Below are 16605 nucleotides of genomic sequence, written 5' to 3'. Positions count from 1 at the left end.
ATGGCTGTGAAAGTCAATGGTTAACCCAAGCTGGCATTTAGCAGGGTTGACAATCAACCAGTCTTGGCTTATACACTCAAAAAGTGTGTGGAGATAAGACACGTGTTTAGATTTGGATGGACTGGCAACAGGTATGTCATCCAGGTACACAAAAAGAAAATCTACGTCTTTTAATTATGAGTGCATCAACCTTTGGAAAGCCTGTTCTGCAGTTTTCAGCCGCAAGGCATCCACAGAAACTCAGAGGCCAAATGGGGTTATCACAGCTGTTTGGGGGATGTCCTCTGAGCACATAGGCACTTGAAGTTAGCCCCTAACTAGATTGACTTTGGAAAAAATGAACTTTCCGGATAAACATACCGAAAGGTCATGGTTATGTGGGACCGGGTAACGATCGGGGCTGGTGGCCTATTAAGACATCAGTAATGCCACATGTGTGTGAACAGCCAGTCAACTGTGGGATGATATGGAGGACCGAACCCTAGGGGCTATATTCGACTGATGTACAATGCTAATTCTTTCCATGTTAGCAAACTCAGCCTTGCCAGCTTTTCAGGGTCATGTGAGCATGGACTGGCGGGCCAGTTGTAGAAATATGGTACTCAATTCCATGCTTTGTGACTGTATTGGAGAATGGGGGCTTGGTGAGGTTTGGGAATTCGCCCGGCAGTCAAGTAAACTCACATGTGGTAGCGTATGTGCTTGACAGAGTTGTTGTGGAGAACTTACTAGAGGAGCAGGGTGATGGCCCAAAATCCTTGACATCCACAATCCAGATGTTTTTAAGATCAATTAATAGTCCTCGGGCACACAGGAAATCTGCAGCGAGCAGAGGTCTAGCCACTTTACCCAGGATGAAATCTCATGTATAACAGGGCATCACCCATCGTTCCCGTAAGTCTGGATCTTGCTGCTGTTGACAGCCCCCAGCGAGGTTTGTTGCTCTTTGCCTTCACACCAATAGGCGTTGCTGGCAGCACACTCACTTGAGCACCCGTGTCACACAGGAAGCTTTGCCCTGAAAGAATGTTTGCAATGAACAGTAGATGGCAGCTAGAACTCACTGTGTTTACTGATCTCTGAAGTCCTGATGTGCAATTGGCATTTCCTAGCATTCATACCAAGGTGAGCATGATAAAACCACGGGCCCAGTGTCATCTGTCTTGCAGTCACATGCGTTCTTATGCTGGGGCCTTACTGACCGGGCTTACTGAGACAGAGAAAGAAGAGTAATGATGCACTGCTGCCTAGCTGAGTGTAGACATCAGCCATTTTAGTAAGCTCCCTATAGTCCTTCATGGGTGCATTAGCAAGGGCTATGTGAACTTGATCAGGCATTTGCTGCTTGAAGAGTTATTTAAAAATAAAACAAGGATGGTGGTTTCCCAGGAGGGGCAGCTTGTGATCCATTAGCTCCGACAGCTTGGCATCACCGAGGCTGGGCAAGGAGAGCAACTGTCTAGCATGCTCAGATTTCGATAGTTCAAACGTCAGCAAAAGGTGCATTTTCAGCAATCAGTATTTATCGTATTCGGGTAAGTGTTCTAGTAGACTCACCACATGTACGTAACCATGGAGATGCTGACCAATGCTACCACACAGAAATATCTGGTGTTGTCAATAGAGGTTTGCAAATTGGGCCTCGGCTTGCACAAACCAAATGATGCCATTTTTCTCCCAAAACCCTGACAGTTTCAAAGCAACTGCATTAGTTGAGATGGTCAATAACTCTGAAATTGTCCTAGAGTATCGGGGTCACCAACAAAGTCTTTCACAAATAAAACGACATAAGTGTTTTGTGTTTAAGAAAAACTGTAGCAACTCATTTATTGTAATCCCAACACTGAGCACACTATTGCATCAGAACAGCCTCTTAACGCAATGTGAATTATGTTCATTTCCACTAACTACATTACCCTATACATCAACCTCAACAATGAATGGATGAGATAGGTCTGTATGTTGCAGAAATAAGCTCTGAGAAAGCTTCACTTGTCCATTGAAATCCCACAGAAATGCCAGGGCTTCTATGCTGCACACCCAGAGACAATATGCCCAGCAACCTGATCAGCTCTGCTGGCAGATGAATCCTCTCAAGTCAGGTAACTAACAGGAAATGCAGCTACGATCTGTGCAAAGTCATCAAGGCAGTGAAACGACAACACAGGGATAAGTTCCAGACACAACTCTCTACCAACAATTCACACAGCTTATGGAAAGGAGCTGATTGTGAACTAAAGGAGGAAAGGGTATAGTCTAACCCCTATTAGCATCAATGGATCTAGGATTGAGAGTGTGAACAGCTTTAAGTTCCTTGGCATACATATCACTGAGGATCTCACATGGTCTGTACATACCGGCTGTGTGGTGAAAAAAACACAACAATGTCCCTTTCTCCTCAGATGGTTGATGAAGTTTGGTCTGGGTCCCCAAAGCCCAAGGACTTTCTACAGGGGCATAATTGAGAGCATCCTGACTAGCTGCATCTCTGCCTGGTATGGAAACTGTACTTCCCTCAATCGCAGAACTCTGTAGAGAGTGGCGCGGACAGCCCAGCACATCTGTAGATGTGAACTTCCCACTATTCAGGACACTTACAGAGACCGGTACATACAGAGGGCCCAAAGGATCATTGGGAACCCGGGTCATCCCAACCACAGACTGTTCCAGCTGCTACCATCTGGGAAATGGTACCACAGCATAAAAGCCAGGACCAGCAAGCTCCAGGACAGTTTCTTCCACCAGGCCATCAAACTGATTAATTCATGCTGACATAACTGTATTTCTATGTTATATTGACTGTCCTGTTGTACATACTATTTATTACAAGTTACTATAAATTGCACATTACACATTTGGACGGAGATGTAATGTAAAAATTTTTCTCCTCATGTATGTGAAGGATGTAAGAAATAAAGTCAATTCAATTCAGTTCATCACTGGGTTAACCTTCATGGATGATGGTAAGCATTGTTTTTAGGAGGCTCTGTTGATAGCCGTCTCTACTTGTATGATTCCACATTGCATGGGGCCAACTTGCGGCTCTCTGCTCTCAATGGACAATTTCTAGAGTTTCTCACCTGAATTGAATTGAACCATCTGAAGTGAAAGAGGCACTGTTGTGCTTTTCTCACCACACAGCCGATATGTACAGATCACGTGAGATCCTTGGTGATGTTTATGCCAAGGAATTTAAAGCAGTTCACCCTCTCAACCCCAGATCCATTGATGTCATTAGGGGCTAGCCTGTCTCCATTCCTCCAGAAGTCCACAACCAGCTCCTTTGTTTTTGCGACATGGAGGGAAAGGTTGTCTTCTTGACACCACTGTATCAGAGAGATGGCTTCTTCTCTGTAGGCTGCCTCATTATTATTTGAGATTAGGCCAATCAATGTAGTATCATCAGTAAATTTAATTAGCTGATTGGAGCTGTGGGTGGTGACACAGTCATGGGTATACAGAGAGCAAAGGAGGGGGCTTAGGACACAGCCCTGAGGGGCAACTGTGTTGAGGGTCAGAGGGTTAGTTAGTTCCATGCTTCATAGCTCAGATTGGTGATTTCCTTCCCCCCCCCCAGCTCCAGTTAACCACTCCTCCCCACTTGGTGGATGCGTCCCTGATCTATCCTGTGCAGTTCATCATGGCACTTCATTGTGCGCGCAAGGTGACCAGTACCACGTTGACAGGGAGGGGTATGACCAGAGGAGTGTTCTGGGGTCCAGCTTGACGTATCCCGGACAAGTCTGTCATCCGGGACTTTCAGCAGGCACGGGCCTCTGCTGCTGTGGGGAGCTGCAGCCAGTGAGGTGGGGCTGAGCCGGGGGTGGGGGGGGGGTTGCTGTCACAACTGCAGACACTGCCGTGGAGTCTGGACTCTCTCACAGCTGGGCGGCTGAAAGAAGATGACAATCATGCTCATGAGAGTGCACACATTACAGCCATTTAGGATTTATTTGCTATTATGTTTAACTCCCTACTTTTTGTGCAGTCTTTTCAAATCTTGATTGAAGCACAGTGATAATAATGTTCCCCACTTACCTCAGTCCAAGTTCCAGGAAAGAAGGTTAGGAATTTCAATAGACGCTGTTGAAGGAGTGGTATTAATTTAGTTCTAGGTTGCTGCTTTCCATCTGCAGTGACACTTTTAGTTAGTTTAAGAGCTTTTAGGTTAGCAGCCCTGTTGGCCTAGCATTTATTATTTTCCTTAGTTCGGTACAATGCTAGTTAAAGCCCAGTGATCTGTTCAACTGTGCCTGTGTCTCTTCCTCTCTGCTTTGGCCAGCACTGAACTCCTGTCAGCTTTGAAACAAACGTCAGTTGTTTGTCAGCCATTTCTCATACAGCTGCTGAACTTTTTGTGAATTATATTACAGTGAAATATGGTTATTATAATCTTATTCCCGCAGACCAACAATTAAAGTGCTGTTTCTACGCACAATTATTTAAATCCTGATCTGCAGAATATTGTGAGCATGCACCAAAAGAAAAATATGGAAATCTGAATGAAGATGTGCTTCAAAACCAGCTGCAGGGTAAGATTACAGATGCATCCAACAGTTACACGATAAGATAAAAACTAAAAAAACATACACAGCAGCTAATTCAACATTGGTGAAAAGATAAACAGTGTTTACCTTTTAAATCAAAGTCCCTTGTCAAAACAGATGAAAGTTAGGATACAAGGAAGTTTTAAGTTGCAGAGTGGCGGTAGAGGGTTGAATAGGACAGAGAGAATTGATAGTGGGGTGAGGCATGGTTTACCATGGAGATAACACTATTTGGTTAACAAATGAATAACGGCAGTTGGAGACAGCAAGCAAACAAATGGACAATTAAAATGTTGCTGAGCACAGAAAGAAAAAGGAGAATGTTGAAAATTAGCAATTGATCAGGCAGTAACTATAGAAGAAGGAAAAATTATATTAATATAATAGGTGGTTGAATTTACGGCTGAGTTGCAAACACAATAAGATCTGAAGATGCTGGAAATCCAGAGCAACACACAAACAATACTGGGGGAACTCAACAGGCCAGGCAGCATCAATGGGAAAGTGTAAACAGTCAGCATTTTGGGGCAAGACATTTTATCAGGACTGGAAAGAAAGAGGAGAAGTCAGGGTAAGGCAGGAAGGTGAAGTAGAGAGCTGGGAAGTGGTGGGTGAAAGAGATAAAGAGCTGGAGAAGGGGGAATCTGATAGGAGAGGATAGAAGACCATGGAAGAAAGGGAAGGGGAGGAGCACCAGAGGGGGGGTGATGGGCAGGTAAGGAGATGAGGCAAGAGAGGGCAACATGAATGGGGGTTGATGAAGGAGAAGGGTGGGGGCAATTATTGGAAGTCAGAGAAATGAGTAATCGTGCCATCAGGTTGGCAGCTACCTAGGTGGAATATATGGTGTTGCTCCTCCAACCTGAGGACACAGCATTAGAGAAGGTTATGGACTGACATGTCAGAATGGGAGTGGGAAGTAAAATTGAAATGGGTGGCTACTGAGGATCTTGCTTCTTGTGGCAGATGGAACATAGGTTTTTGGCAAAGCAGTCTCACAATCTACTTCGGGTTTCATCGATATACTGTAGGCCACACTTGGAGCACCAGATACAGTTAATCACCCAAACTGACTCACAGGTGGAGGGTCGCCTCATCTGAAGGGACAGTTTGGATCCCTGAATGGTGCAGAGGGAGGAGCTGTAGTGGCAGGTGTGGCACTCACTGCTCTTGCAAAGATAAGGACCTGGAGGGAGTTCATTGGGGAGGGACCAGTGGACAAGCGAGTCACGTAGGCAGCAATACCTGCAGAAAGTGGAAAGTGGGGAGAGGGCAAGATGTGCTTGGTGGTGGAATCCTGGATGAGATGGTGGAAGTTGCGAAGATTTATGTGCTGAATGCAAAGGCTAATGGAGTGGTAGGTGAGGACAAAGGGAGCCCTTTCCTTGGTGTGGCAGTCGGAGGATGGGGTGACAGCAGGTGTGTGTGAACTGGAAGAGATGCAGGTGAGGATAATGTTGATGGTAGAGGAAGAGAAGCCCCTTTCTTTGAAGAAGGAGGACAACTCAGTAGTTCTATAATGACAAGCCTCACCCTGGGAGCAGATGCAGTGGTGGTGGAGGAATTGAGAGAAGGGGCTGGCATTTTACAAGCGACAGGGTGGAAAGAAACAATGTTTTTATAAAAGGTATCAGTAGATAGACTGTCTCCAGAGATAGAGAGATCGAGAATGGGGAGGTAGGTCTTGGAAATGGACCAAATAAATTTGAGGGGAGGATGGCAATTCAAGGCAAAGTTGATGAAGTCAACGAGCTCCACATGGGTGCAGGAAGCAGCACCAATGCAGTTGTCAATGTACCAAAGGAAGAATTAGGAAGCAATACCAGTGTAGGTTTGGAACATGGACTGTTCCATGTAGCCAACAAAAAGGTTGGCTGAGCTGGGACCCATGTGACTGCCCATGACACCTTCGATTTGAAGGAAGTGGGAGGAGCCGAAGGAGAAACTATTGAGGGCAAGGACCAGTTCCACCAGATGGATGAGAGTGGTGTTGGAGGGCAACTGGTTGGGTCTGTTGTCCAGAAAGAAATGAAGAACTTTAAGGTCCTCCTGATGGGGTATAGGGACTGGACATCCAGAGTGAAAATGAGATGATCGGGCCAGGGAACTTGAAGTCATTGAAAACATTCAGAGTGTGTGCAGTGTCATGGATTTAGGTAGGAAGGGACTGAACCAGGGGGTATAAAACTATGTCAACAGAATCTCTCGGTCTCCATCTGTGGAGCTAGTCTATCTACTGATACCTTTTATAAACTCACTGATTCTTACAGCTACCTGGACTATACCTCTTCCAACCCCTTCATTTGTAAAAATACCATCCCTTTGTCTCAGATCCTCTGTCTCCATGGCATCTGCTCTCAGGCTGAGGCTCAAAACTACTGAGATGTCTCCTTCTTCAAAGAAAAGGGCTTTCTTTCTCCACCATCAATGCATCCCTCACCTGCATCTATTCCATTTCAGTGCACATCCTCCCACTGCATCCTCCCATGGATAGGGGGCCTCTCATCCTCACCTACCACCCACTATCCTCAGCATCCAGCAGATAATTCTCTGCAACCTCCGCCATCTCCAAAGGGAACACACCACCGGCTGTGTCTTTCCCTTCCCCAACTTCCTGTTTTCCACAGGTATCACTCCCTAAGTGGTTCACACCTCCCTCCCCACTGACCTCCCCCCCCCCCCCGGTACTTATCCTTACAGAACAACAAGTGCCACACCTGCTGCTACACCTCTTCCCTCTTGACCATTCAGAGCCCCAAACAATCCTTCACCTGTGAGTCTGCTGGGGTGATCTGTATCTGGTGCTCCCAGTGTGACCTCCTCTATATTGCTGAGCCCTGACGTAGATCGGGAGACCACTTCACCGAGTCTGCAGAAAAATCGGCAGCTCTTGGTAGCCACCCATTTCAATTCTACTTCCCATTCCCACTGCAATGTGTCAGTCCATTGCCTCCTCTACTGCCGCAATGAGGCCATGCTCAGGTTGGAGGAGCAACACCTTATATTCTCCCTGGGTAGCCTCAAACCTAACTTCCACTAATTGCCCCCACCCTCTATCCTTCACCATTCCCAATTTTGTTTCCCCCTCTCACCTTATCTCATTACCTGCCCATCACCTCCCTCCGGTGCTCCTCCTCCTTCCCTTTCTTCCACGGTCCTCAAAGGTGTCAAAGGTACATTTAATGTCAGAGAAATGTATACAACATACATCCTGAAATTCTTTTTCTTCGCAACCATCCACGGAAACAGACGAGTGCCCCAAAGAATGAATGACAGTTAAACATTGGAACCCCAAAGCCCCCTCCCAGCTCCCCCCTCCCATGCACATGCAGTAGCAAAACAACGATCTCCCCCCCCCCCCACACACCACCACCATCGAGTACTAAAGCGTGCAATGAATACAATGAAGACAGAGGCATGCAGAACCAACTGTTCCAAATGTAGTTGCCTAAACGTAGGCAAACCCGGATTCTTCCGCTTGGGTTTTCAACTATGAGAAGTACAGTACCGAAGTTGGGTGTGTGGCAGCGGAGTTCCCTCATGCTGAGATTCCTGCTCACCAGGGAGTGAGCTTTCAAATTCTGTACTAGTCAATGGCGATGCGGGAGAACTGGTTTTAGGCCAAAAAGACATTTTCCTTATAATTTATAAGTTAAATGTCTAATTATTTAGGGATAATAATTTTATTTTAATATATATATTTAAATACTATTGCCTTTGTAATAGTTCTCAAATGTACCGGGATGTAAGATCTTGAAAACAGGGAAAGGGGTTCCTGAAGTCTTCGAGCCTGCTCCCCTTGAGCTATTAAATATTCCGATACTCCTCAGACAAGGCAAGTTTTCCACATCCCCACTGTGAGGAACTTGGCGCCTTAAATGTACGGTGCCATTTGTGATCATAAAGCATGAAGTACCTTTTAATTAGTATGTTCACGTTTCCGTAACAAGATCCTGCATGTTTTGTGAAATAAGGTGCGGCTTTAATACTTCAAAGTTTGACTTGCCCATCACTCCCGCATTCTGAACCTTAGCGAATTGACGCCTCTAGTGAATGGCGCTTCACCTCTGGGTTTTTCTGATCTAAAAGTTTGTTTTTATTTGGTTCGCGGGACAGCCGATTGGACAGTGTTAATGGGCGGTTGCTTCTGACCTGGAACGTGTGTTTGATGGAGGTGAGCTCTTTGATCGCAGTTTCGTTGGCACCTGACTTCATGCCCCCGAACCGTACTGCCGACTGTGAAATCGATAAGATCTTTCATTACAATTTCCTTTCAGTTACATACGCTATTGTGTTCCTGGTGGGTTTCACCACAAATTCCGTGGTGCTGGTCTGTTTGTGTTTGAGGCGGAGGAAATGGGTCAGCGGGAATTTCTTCGTGTTTAACTTGGCCCTTGCGGACCTTCTCTACGTCGTCACCCTGCCGTTCTTTGTGGTGTACTATGCCAGACACGGTCGGTGGATTTTTGGGAAATATGCTTGCCGAATAAGCAGGCTCGTTTTCCACCTGAACTTGTACGGCAGCATCGGATTCCTCACTTGCATCAGCGTCCAGCGTTACCTGGGCATCGTGCATCCTATGAGGATGTTGGGCAGATGGAAGACGCGTCACTCAGCACTCATCAGTCTTCTGGTCTGGGGGCTGGTTCTGATTCAAACCCAGGTGGATTTATATTTTACCAAGACAAGCGCCGATGGTTCAAAGTGCCACGATACTACAATAAACGAGGAAGTAACCTCTTATCTACTGTATGTTAGGGTCATTTCTGTGACTGGGTTTTTGATCCCTTTCCTCCTTATCTTAGGGTGTTACTGTCAGATCGCCGTGGTGCTCAGCAGAAAACGCAGCCAGCACACCGGCCCGAAGGAACGATCCCGGAACCTTGCGATCATTATTATGCTTCTATTTTCGGTTTGTTTTGCCCCTTATCATGTTTTACGATATCTCAATTTGATGTCCAGGCAACTTCAATGGAAAGGTCTCTGTGCCGGAAATAACAAATCGGTTTACTTGTTCTACCAGATTACCAGGGGGCTGACCAGTTTAAACAGCTGCATTGACCCATTCATTTATTTCGTAACCAGGGATGGCACGGTGGATCAAATGAGAACTTTCAGCGTTAAGGTGCGTACCTTTTTGGTCAGAAGAAGCCAACCTTCGCAAAGAAATTTGTTTAACTGTAAAATACCAACTCCGAACGAAACAGTCGTGTAAACCCATTTAATATCGTTCACGAATCACGACTGTATATCCAAGAAAAGTCGTGATATTGAATAATTCAAATCAAAATAATTCAACGCAATATTTGACTTATTAAAAAGACTGGATTTTGTAGTCTGCGTTTAAAGAGCTGCAAAATCTCCTTTAATTGCACCTTTCTTTCTTCCTGTCTTCAAGATTTCCAATCAAATACTTCCGCGACCCAGTTTAGATCTTTGTCTGTAAATAAGGATTCTTGCATGTGACCAGTTGGAGAAACCTGCCATTGCTTGTTATTGTTCCCCTTGGTCCTAAATCCAGATTCCCAAGACACTATTGCAACAGGTTATGGGTTAGGTTGTTTGTGGGAAACGATAGCAGGTCAGGACAATCTCAATTGCATTACAGAAGATCTCCAATGGAGCACGAACAGGATGGATTCAAACAGTTTCCTGTAATCATGGATATTGTATGAAATTAAGGATCTGCCAGTATTTGTCCATGAAATCTGACCATTAAAATTCAAAAGTATTCCAGAACTAAGGAACCATAAAAACACAAGAGATTCCGCAGATGCTACAAATTCAAAGCAACACACAAAATACTGAAGGAACTCAGCAAGTCAGACAGCATCTATGGAAATGAATAAACCGTCGACGTTTCGGGTCGAGACCCTTCTTCGGGACTGGAGAGGCAGGGGGGAGACGCTAGAATAAAAAAGTGGTGGGGGTGAACGAGGATAGCTAGAAGGTGGGAAAGGAAACGGGCTGGAGAAGAAGGAATCTGACATGGGAGGAGAGCGGGCCATAGGAAGAAGGAACCCAGGGAAGATGAGAGACAGGTGAGAAGAGGCAAGAGGGGAGGGAACCTTTTTTTTTGCGGGAAGGAGAAATCGGTATTCATGCCATCAGGTTGTAGGCTACCCAGACAAAATAATTGTAAGGTGTTGCTCCTTCACCATGAGGGTGGCCTCATCGTGCGCAAGAGGAGGCCATTGACCGACATATCAGAATGAGAGTGGGAATCGAAATTAAAATATTTGGCCATCGCTTTTGGTGGACGACGCGGCTCCGCAATTTGCGGCGGAACTCTCCAATACAGAGGATGCAGCATTGGGAGCGCCGGGCACGATAAATGACCCGAGCAGATTCGCAGCTGAAGAGTTGCTTCACCTGGAAGGACTGTTTGAGACCCTGAATGGAGGGGAGCGAGGAGGTGAATGGGCGGGTGAGTACTTTGTCCGCTTGCAGGGAGGGATGAGTGTAGGGAGGGACGAATGGAGAAGGGAATCACGGCGGGAGCGATTGCTGCAGAGAGGGGTGGGGAGGTACGTTTGGTGGTCGGATCCCTTTGGAGATGGCAGGCACAACGGAGAATGGTGACGTTGGATGCAGAAATTCACGGGGCGGTAGGTAAGGATAAGATTAACTATCACTGTTCAGGTGGCGGGAGGATGTGATGAGCGCTGATGTTCGGGAAATGGAGGAGATGCGGGTGGGCGCAGCTTCAATGCTGAAGGAAGGGAAAGCCCGTTCTTTGAAAAAGGACATCTCTGATGTACTGGAAAGAAAAGCCGCATACTGCGATCAGATGCGGCAACGCGAATGAACTGAGAAAAGGGGAGAGCGTTTTTACAGGAGACAGGGTGGGAAGAGGTATAGTCAAGGTAATTGTGGCACTCGGTTAACAAGCAGCTTGGCTGCAGGGAAAGGGGAGGAGCTGTCAGAAAAGAACCAAGTGAATTTAAGGGCAAGGTGGAAGTTGGAGGCAAAGTAGATGAAATGGACGAGCATGGCGTGGGAGCATGAAGCAGCAACATCCAGTCATCTGCGTAGCAGTGAAAAAGTTGAGCATTGCCGGGGAAGGTTTGGAACATGAACAGCTCCATGTAGCCATTAAAAAGTCAGCCATAGCTGGAACTCATGCGGGTGCCCATGGCTACTCTTCGAGTCTGGGGGAAGTGGGAGGAGCCAAAGGAAAAATTGTTGAGGGTGAAATATAATTGTGCCAGACGAAGGAGGGTGGTAGTGGAGGGGAGCTGGTATGCGAACAGCCGAGCATTGGACCAGGAGTGCCTACAAAGGACTGTGTGAACCGCCGAGGGGATCATAGGTGTATCTCTACCACTGGGGACATCTATCAAGCGCGCTGCCTACCAAAGGTCCTTAGTATTATTAAGGATCCCATCTATCCAGCATCCTCTTTGACTTTTTACCTTCGCGTGTGAGACTGCAAGGCATAAAAACAAGAACGGTTAGAATCCCTCAGGTCATTAGAGTTCTGAGCTCCCCGCCACATCGCATTCAAAGTGTCACTGGTTAATCTATTCTCTGCCTTACAATATTTAAAATATGCACTTAAGTTTATTTATGTGTAATCTATCTGTAGATTTCATCCTTGCTTACATAAGTTATTATGTGTTATGTAGACTACAGTTCTTTACACCCTGATTCGGAGAGATGTTGTCTCATTTGACTATATACATGTATATAGTTAAATGACAATAAACTTGACTTCACTTGACTTCATTTATTGAGAAAGAAGCGGAGAGCTTTAAGGCCTTCTTCAAAGGGATAGAAGTGCACAAGGACTGGACATCCCTGATGAAAATGAAGTAGTCAGGCTAGGAAGTTGAAAGTTGGTGGGGAGATCAAGAGCATGAGAAGAGTCGCAAATGTAATGTTTGTATCTTCTTTTTATCTGGCTATGCAGACATCTCAGGCCATACTCTCCTAAATTAGGAAGCTGGCCACACTTCCTCCATGTTCATCTTCTACAAACACTATTTTTCACTTAAGAATTCTATAAGTTTCACATGAAAGAACTTGCTCAAAAAACAACCCAATTTATGAATTTTAAGAGTGAAATCCATTTGCAGGGAAAATGCTAACCCATAATGGAAGTAAATTTCCCACATTGTATCTGCTACTCATTTTGAAGCCATTGTGAGTGTTCAAGTGATTATGGCGCATTTTGATATATACCTATTCCATAAATGCTGAACCTGCAAATAGAGCTTCTACAAAAACAAGATGGAACATTAGAGAACCTATCTCATTAGAAAACACAATTCTTGCTTCAGTGGGTCGTCAACTAAGTATTGCTTAATAATTTGTTTGGTTTTGTTGTCACATGCACTGAAAAACTTCGTTAGCACGCCATCCAGACAAATCATTCCATACATTAGTACAGTGAGATAGTACAAAAAGAAAAACAATAACATAATGCAGAATATGGTGGGACCATTACAGATAAAGTGAGTGCAGATAGCCAGGCAAATTGTGAGGGCCATGATGAGGTAAATTCAGATATCAAGAGTTCTCTGTTATACAAGAGGTCCATTTAGGGATCTTATAACAGCAGAATAGAAGCTGTCCTTAAGTTTGATGGTAAATGATCTCAGCATGATGGGGGGAGGGGGGGAGAGAGATGAGAAAAGAACTGGGGTGAGTGGTCTTTGATTGTGTTGGCTGCTTTACAGAAGTATAATCAGAGTCAATGGAAGGGAAGCTGGCTTTCATGATAGACGAGGCAGTGTTCACAACTTGATGCAATTTATTGCAGTCTTGTACAGATCATTTACCATGCCAAGTTGTGGTGCACCTGGAAGGCATGCTTTCTGTAGTGTCTTGTCAAAGTTGGTGAGGACGCTAACTTTTCTTAGCTTTCTGAGGAAGTACAAATATTAGAGTGCTTTAGTGGTGATGGTATCTAGATGGCTGGACCAGAACAAGATATTGTTGATAGTTACACCAAGGAACTTGAAACTCTCAACCATTGTTAGAGCATATTATGGACTTATTGCATATAGCAAAATGTTAATTCAGCAATTAACTTCAGCAACCAACCTTCAGACCTGAATATGGACTGTAATTAAATTTAAAACGCAGCTTTGGACAAGTTCCTAAGTGCTGTGAGCTGCAGTTAGTTGGAAGACCAGACAATGCTGATTTAAAATTCATTTGTGTGTCTGTAGTAAGACTATAATACCATAACATATGGGAGCAGAAGTAGGCCATTCAGCCCATTGAGTCTGCTCAGCCATTCAATCATGCGCTGATCCAATTCTTCCAGTATCCCCATTCCCCTGCCTTCTCCCCATACCCTTTGATGACCTGGCATCCATCTCTGCCTTAAATACACCCAGTGACTTGGCCTCCACAGCTGCTCATGGCAACAAATTCTACAGATTTACCACAATCTGACTAAGATAATTTCTCCACATCCCTGTTCTAAATGGATGTCTTTCAGACCTGAAGTTGTACCCTCTTGTCCTAGAATCCCCTATCATGGGAAATAACTTTGCCATCTGTTTAGGCCTTTTAACATTCAGCATATTTCTATGAGATCCCTCCTCATTCTCCTGAACTCCAGGGAATACAGCCCAAGAGCTGCAAGACATTCCTCATACGGTAACCCTTTCATTCCTGGTCATTCTCGTGAATCTTCTCTGAACCCTTTCCAATGTCAGCACATCCTTTCTAAAATAAGGAGCCCAAAACTGCACACAATTCTCCCAACTGTGGTCTCATGAGTGCCTTATAGAGCCTCAACATCACATCCCTGCTCTTATATTCTATACCTCTAGAAATTAAGACCAACTTTGCATTTGCCTTCTTCACCACCAACTCAACCTGGAGGTTAACCTTTAGGGTATTCTGTACAAGGATTTCCAAGTCTCTTTGCACCTCTGCATTTTGAATTCCCTCTCCAGTTAAATAATAGTCTGCCCGTTTATTCCTTTCATCAAAGTACATGACCATACACTTTACAACATTGTATATCATTTGCCACTTCTTTACCCATTCTCCTAAACTATTTAAGTCTCTCTGCAGGTTCTCTGTTTCCTCAACGCTACCTGCTCCTCCACCTACCTTTGTATCATCAGCAAATTTAGCCACAAATCTATTAATGCCAGAGTCCAAATCATTGACATACATCGTAAAAAGCAGTGGTCCCAGCATTGACCCCTGTAGAACTCCAATGGTAACTGGCAGCCAGCCAGAATAGGATGCTTTTATTCACACTCTCTGCTTTCTGCCGATCAACCAATGCTCCACCCATGTTAGTAACTTCCCTGTAATTCCATGGGCTCTCATCTTGCTGAGCAGCCTCATGTGTGGCACCTTGTCAAAGGCCTTCTGAAAATCCATTGCATCTGCTTTGTCTACCCTGCTTGTAATTTCCTCAAAAAATTGCAATAGGTTAGTCAGGCAGGATTTTCCTTTCAGGAGGGGTTGTGAAGAAAAAGTTATGAAAGTTATACATAATTCAAAGGGAAGCGTTGTGGATACATTGTAATTATAGAAATGTCCTTTGACCTTTAGTATATAAAATATCATGTAGTATTGGGTTGCTTCCTCCAAGAGTCTGAATATGATGCCTGTTATATTTTATTTTGTTGAATAAAGAGACTACTTCATATCTACGAGCCACCTATCTCCAATGACTGTTTACGCAACAACATTCGGGAGCTCATCCAGGATACTTTTTTGTAACCCGTCATATGGCCAGCAATCTCAGCAGGCAAAGTGGGTGAGTATTTTTAAAATCGGTATTCACACTTGGACCTGGTTGGATCACTGACTACAGGATCATGAGGAATCACAAACACCACAGAGAGCTGAACTGGCAGATTATAAACGGGGGAGGGGAGGGATGTTATTTTGCAAGAGACTAAACTTTGTGTGTTAATTTGGTGAGACGGGGCCACCAGTTGCAAAATGTGGTTATTGAAGATTTGGGACACAAAGCAATACAGAATATAGGTATCATGAGTTCAGATGCACTTAAGTGGAAAATTGTAGAGCACATACTCTACGGTTTTAAATGTGTACTGTTTAACTTCTATCCATCATTTATATTTTGCATAGTGTGGAAATCAGTGTGCAGATATTTCCGGGAGAAGTTTGACCCAGATATACTGTATCTGTAGGGATGGCACTGATTGGCAATATCAGGTCATGAAGCCTGATCACTCAAGCCAACCTTTGACTTTGATTATGATGATCCATAAGCCCTTCACCCCCAGGGAGAAGCAGAGTACTTCGTCAAAGCTATCCTCACTTGAGGTCTCCTGCAGGAATGCAGAATTCTGGCACAAGCTTGAAAAAATGTTTGAAATTCACCAGATCCACCCCAAAGATACACAGTAAAAGAACAGTGTCAAAGGAATATGTGGGTCTGTATGGCCAAGGGAATGCTGGAAGGTACATGGCCAACTACTGGGAATGTCAGCAATGAAGAGAGATATCTTTGAGGGGGAAGTGAGGCAGCGATGGGGTGTTGGAGGTAAGGTAAGAGTAACTAGAGAATGAAAAGCTCCCTGATTCAGAGAGCTGATGAGATTATGCAAAACATAAATATCGAGATACGAGGAGTATTCGGTCTTGGATGATCTAGGGAGGGATGACCCAGTCTTCCTAAAAATGTAAAGGAAGGCCTGAGCTCGGCCTCTGGGAAGTTTTAGATTTGGAGACAGTGGTAAGATCAACATACTCTGCAATAATATCATGGGCCGGTAAGATAGACCAGAGGAGGGGGAAGAGAAGACCTAAGTGGCTGTAGTGAATGTGGGTGCTGTGATATCACAGGGAACTTGCTTTGTGTGGGGCACATAGCAAGGAACTGCTGGAATAGACATGGAGGGGTGGGGTAAAGGAGGTGATTTGTTACAGCTGCGGTTTCTCAGGCTATGCTTGGAGGCAGTGTCCTAAAAACAGAGGAAAGTATGAAAATTGCTCACCTAAGCAGGCAAGATCCACAGCAACGCCCTCTCTTTCCAGTTTTACTGCTGACTAGATTATGGAGCTGGTGAGGTCAGACAAACAGCTGACAGCAGCCTCTATTACCAGTGGT

General features: G+C 44.9%; 1 protein-coding gene across 1 annotated transcript; it reads left to right on the top strand.

Annotated features, from left to right (window-relative positions):
• Nucleotides 1-8760: 8760 nt before the first annotated feature.
• Nucleotides 8761-16144, top strand: LOC132398915 (P2Y purinoceptor 1-like). Its single transcript, XM_059978749.1, has 2 exons — nucleotides 8761-9672; nucleotides 16118-16144. Exons 1-2 carry the CDS (start codon nucleotides 8761-8763, stop codon nucleotides 16142-16144), a joined length of 939 nt encoding a protein of 312 aa, XP_059834732.1.
• The last annotated feature ends 461 nt before the right edge of the window (nucleotides 16145-16605 follow it).

This window comes from Hypanus sabinus, chromosome 9 (assembly GCF_030144855.1).
Source record: "Hypanus sabinus isolate sHypSab1 chromosome 9, sHypSab1.hap1, whole genome shotgun sequence".
NCBI lineage: Eukaryota > Metazoa > Chordata > Chondrichthyes > Myliobatiformes > Dasyatidae > Hypanus > Hypanus sabinus.
This window is presented reverse-complemented; position numbering and strand designations above follow the sequence as displayed.